Source organism: Mus pahari, chromosome 6 (assembly GCF_900095145.1).
Source record: "Mus pahari chromosome 6, PAHARI_EIJ_v1.1, whole genome shotgun sequence".
In the NCBI taxonomy this organism is placed as follows: Eukaryota; Metazoa; Chordata; class Mammalia; order Rodentia; family Muridae; genus Mus; species Mus pahari.
The window spans coordinates 26,951,114-26,956,581 of NC_034595.1; the positions used below are offsets into that span (position 1 = coordinate 26,951,114).

The 5,468-nt window shown below is 35.1% G+C and overlaps 1 protein-coding gene across 4 annotated transcripts in view; it reads left to right on the top strand.

The window, feature by feature from the left end:
• The window catches only part of Frmd3 (FERM domain containing 3), a 174,383-nt gene that overhangs the window by 103,520 nt on the left and 65,395 nt on the right, over window positions 1-5,468 (top strand). For all 4 annotated transcript variants that reach the window (XM_021200071.1, XM_021200070.2, XM_029540286.1 and 1 more), the window contains one exon: window positions 4,446-4,569. In XM_021200071.1, the coding sequence (XP_021055730.1) occupies window positions 4,446-4,569 (124 nt within the window). The remainder of the gene's footprint in view (window positions 1-4,445; window positions 4,570-5,468) is intronic.

Below are 5,468 nucleotides of genomic sequence, written 5' to 3' on the forward strand. Positions count from 1 at the left end.
TACACAAAGGATAAACATGATGAGAAAGAAATTAGGGAAACAACACCCTTCACAATAGTCACAAATAATATAAAATACCTTGGTGTGACTCTAACTAAAGAAGTGAAAGATCTGTGTGATAAGAACTTCAAGTCTCTGATCTCAGATGATGGAAAGATCTCCCATGCTCATGGATTGGCATGATCAACATTGTGAAAATGTCTATCTTGTCGAATCTGCAATCTACAGGTTCAATGAAATCACTATCAAAATTCCAACTCAATTCTTCACAGAGTTAGAAAGGGCAATTTGCAAATTCATCTGGTGGGACTGCAAGCTTATAAAACCACTCTGGAAATCAGTCTGGCGGTTCCTCAGAAAATTGGACATAGTACTACCAGAGGATCCAGCAATTCCTTTCTTGGGCATATATCCAGAAGATGTTCCAACTGGTAATAAGAACACGTGCTCCACTATGTTCATAGCAGCCTTATTTATAATAGCCAGAAGTTGGAAAGAACCGCGATGTCCCTCAACAGAAGAATGGATACAGAAAATGTGGTACATTTACACAATGGAATACTACTCAGCTATTAAAAACAATGAATTTATGAAATTCCTCGGCAAATAGATGTATCTGGAGGATATCATCCTGAGTGAGGTAACCCAGTCACAAAAGAACTCACATAATATGCACTCACTGATAAGTGGATATTAGCCCTGAAACCTAGAATACCCAAGATACAATCTGTAAAACACATGAAATTCAAGAAGAAGGAAGATCAAAATGTGGACACTTCGCCCCTTCTTTGAATTGGGAACCAAATTCCCATGGAAGGGGTTACAGAGACAAAGTCTGGAGCTGAGATGAAAGGATGGACCATCCAAAAACTGCCCCACCCAGGGGTCCATCCCATAATCAACCACCAAACGCAGACTATTGCAAACACCAGCAAGATTTTGCTGAAATGACCCTGATATAGCTATCTCTTGTGAGGCTATGTCAGTGCCTGGCAAACACAGAAGTGGATGCTCACAGTCAGCTATTGGATGGAACAAAGGGCCCCCAATGGAGAAGCTAGAGAAAGTACCCAAGGATCTGAAGGGGGCTGCAACCCTATAGGTGGAGCAACAATATGAACTAACCAGCACCCCCAGAGCTCGGGTCTCTAGCTGCATATGTAGCAGAAGATGGTCTAGTCAGCCATCATTGGGAAGAGAGGCCCCTTGGTCTTGCAAACTTTATATACCCCAGTACAGGGGAACACCAGGGCTAAGAAGGGGGAGTGGGTGGGTAGGAGAGTGGGTGTGGGGGAGGGTATAGGGGACATTGGGGATAGCATTTAAAATGTAAATGAAGTAAATACCTTATAAAAATTGGAAAAAAGACCACTTTCACTTGAAGAATAACATCAAGGTAAAATGATAAAAAAGAATGTTTAAGAAAATGAACATAAGTCTAGTGCTGCCTTTTTAATATCTCAAAAAAGTAAGCATAGACTTCAAACAAAAAATAATCATGAGAGATATGGAAAGACACTACATGCTCATCAAAGAAAAAAATCACCAAGAGGATATTTCATTTCATAACAACTACTCACCAAACACAAAGGCAACCATGTTTATAAAAGAAACATTATTACACAATCACATACTGATCCTCACAAAGTGATAGTGGATGACTTCAATACATAACTCTCCCAATAGGTAGGTCATCGAGACAAAAACCCAACAGAGAATTCCCGAACCTAACTGACATCATAAACCAAACAGACCTAACAGATAACTTTAAAAAAATATTTCTTTCACCAAAACACCAAAGAATATATGTAACTTCTTCTTGCCAGTTTGTGGAACTCCTATAATTGAACTTATACTTGAACACAAAACAAGTATCAACAGATACAAAAAAAAATTTAAATAAAACCTTGCATCCTATCTAACCACCATAGATTAGTGCTGGGTATCAACAACAACAACAACAACAACAACAACAAAAAGAAAGAAAGAAAGAAAGAAAAAGAAAGAAAGAAAGAAAGAAAGAAAGAAAGAAAGAAAGAAAGAAAGAAAGAAAGAAAGAAAGAAAGAAAGACACAACATAAAACTTACAAACTCATGGAAACTGAAGAACTCACCGCTGAATAAAATATCAGTCAAGACAGAAATTAACAACAAAAAAAAAAGGAATAATTTTAAGATTAAATAAAAATGAAAACACAACATACCCAATCATATGATGGCAATTCTAAGAAGTAAGTTTATGGCACTAAGTGCCTACATAAAATAATTGGGGGATCTAATACTAGTAATTAAACAGCACACATGAAATCTCTAGAACAAAAAGAAGAAATAATACACAAAAGAAATAGAAGCCAAAACTCAGATCTGAAATCAATAAACTAGAGAGAAACAAACAAAAAACTATACAGACTCAATGAAATCAATAGTTGGTTCTTTGGGAAAATCAGTAAGTTTGACAAATCCTTAACCAAATTAACCAAAAGGAGGGCAGAAAATATTTATGTTTATAAAATTGGAAGTGACAAATGGGAATGAAATAACAGATACCAAGAAAACTAAGAGATTCATAAGGACGTACTTTAAAAAAAAAACTGTATTTCAAATTGTAAAATTTGAAAGTAATAGGTAATTTTCTAAATAAGTACCACTTACGAAAGTTAAGTCAAGCTTAGGTAAGAAGTTTACACAAAGTTATAACCATTAGTGAAATAGAAGCAGTCATATCAACTCTCCCAAGCAAAAAGAGCACAGGGTTACATGGCTTTAATATAGAGTTCTACCAGATTTTCAAAGAAAAGTTAACCCCAATACTCTACAACAGTAGTTGCCAACCTTCCTAATGCCATAACCCTTTAATACAGTTTCTCATGATGTGTTGACCCCCAATCTTATAATTATTTTCATTGCTACTTCATAACTGTGATTTTGCTCTTCTTATGAATCATAATGTAAACATCTGATGTGCCAGATATCTAATATACAATTCCTGTGTGAAGGTCATTTGACTCCCCCCACACCAGGAAGTTGTGACCCATGGGTTTAGAACTGCTACTACACAAATTATTCTATAAAATAGAAAAAGAAGAAAGATTGCCCAATTCTTTTTACAAGCCCACAGTTACCCTAATACTAACTCACCTAAAGACCCAACAAAGAAAGAACAATCTCCCAGTGGAGAAAGTATGAAATATCTTTGAATTTACAGCCACAAGCACAGGAAAAATCTTTTAAACTAAATCTCTTCTCTATTACATTGGACACCATTATTCAATGAAGAGGCAACCTAAAGAACAGGAGAAAACTATGTTTAACAACTACATACTTAATCAAGGGTTCATATCTACACTATACAAAGAACTACAAAAACTAAACATAATGAAAAATAATAAACTAATTTTAAAATATGGCATGGAACTAAATACAGAGTTTGGAAAAGATGAAATACAAGTGGCTGGCAATAGTGTCATAAACCAGACCTTAATCATGTTTTTCAACACTTACTAAACATTAGAATCACCAGGGGGAGCTCTCATCCTTATCTGTCAGCGAAATTTAAATTACAGATACTTTGAGATGATTAGAATGGCGATATATATATATATATTTGGTGTTGAGCAGTGCTGGGAAAGGGGAACCTTTCACTCACTGATAGTGGGAGCACAAACTGCTACAGCCATTATGGAAAGCAGAGAGGAGGCTCCTCAAAGAGCTGTAAAAGGTCTACCATAGACCCTTGTATAATATACACCATGGGGTTTTAATGTTTGGATTTTATGATTTCCAAATTCAAGGTGTGTGTGTGTGTGTGTGTGTCTGTGTGTCTGTGTGTGTGTGTGTGTTTTTATGCCCTCCATATGTAACTTTATGTGAACACTCAAAATCTAGTCTACTGAGTTTTAAAAATAGTATATAGTCCTCTAATAAGTATATAGCATAGCACAATATAGCATAGCAGATCTATTGAATGTATCTCCTCTACATGACTGAAATTTTATATCTTTTGACTATCTCTGGAGGATGTTATTATTAATAATAACAGTGATTTAACTACTAACATTTAGTGTCTGAAAAGTCCTGTGAATCTTAGGAAATCTGAAAGAATAAAATTATTCAGTGTCTTAAGTGCCAATAGGGTCCTAACGAAAAACAACAATGACTTCAACCATTTTATGACACCGAAAATGAGGCACAGAAAGGATTAACCAGCACCTACACTCACATAGCCAGATATGAATATGAATATGTCTCTGAAAAATGAGGCTGGTGGTTTGCCCAAAAGTACAAATGAATTATATTGTGAAAGTTCAGTCTATTTTATTTTGAATGGTAGAAGACTGTGCGTGTGCTCTCATTGTGTTGTTTTTGAATGGTGGGAGACAGTGTATGTCCTCTAATTGTGTTGTTTTTTAATTCCTCTCTTTTCCTCCAATTTTTGATGGTTACAGCTGAGTTTGGTGATTACTATCCTGATGAGCATCCTGAGAATTATATCAGTGAGTTTGAGATTTTTCCCAAGCAGTCACAGAAATTGGAAAGAAAAATCATGGAAATTCATAACAACGAACTCAGGTAATTAGAGCAAAAATCTAAAGATGAACAGCATCCTTACTAGGTAGAAAGTGGAAATCATGTGACAACAAAGTATTTGAAATGTGAATAGGCAGCTTGAGCTTACAGAGAAAAGTTTCTGGGTTCCAAAAATGATGACTTTAGCATCTCAATAGTATAAGACTTTTCCAAGAGAGCCATCTATAAGTGATCACAAGTTAGAAAAGTTATATATTTTATTATGCAAATACATTCCTGATCCTTCTGAGTTTTTTAAAATAAATCTGAGATTAATAAGCAATCTTTTTTAAATTTGAATTTTGCTTTTTTCCTTTCTTGTGGACCTTGCTAGAACTGTTAACTCTATGTATAATGAAATTCATTGAAAAGATTCCATTTTCTGATTTCAAGATGATGAAACTCAATGTATGTTACTCCTTTGCTTGTCTCCAACACTTCAGAATAATAACATTACTGTAATACTTATCAAAGAACCAAATTGAATAGAATACCACTGAATACCAGACACTGTACTATTATATGCTTTGCATACACTGATTCAATTAATCTTCGCAACAATGTAGGAAGGTGATGCTATGGTTGTTTTCCCCTTATGTGTGTAGGATAAAGTCCAGGGAGGTTAAGTAACTTATATATTTCTGAGATTTGAATTCAAGCATAAATAAATGGATCAAAATTAAGCATGCTTAGGAAAATTCCCAACTTGGAGTTCCAGGAACTTAGGCATGCTAGTCTACAATTAGGTGGAATTTAGATTTTGTACAAATCATAGAAATATTATGTGATAATAGTGTGGATAGCGAATGCTATTATCATTGTGATGAAGAACATAATGCTTCTCTCTCTCTCTCTTTCTCTCTCTCTCTCTCTCTCTCTCTCTCTCTCTCTCTCTCTCTCTC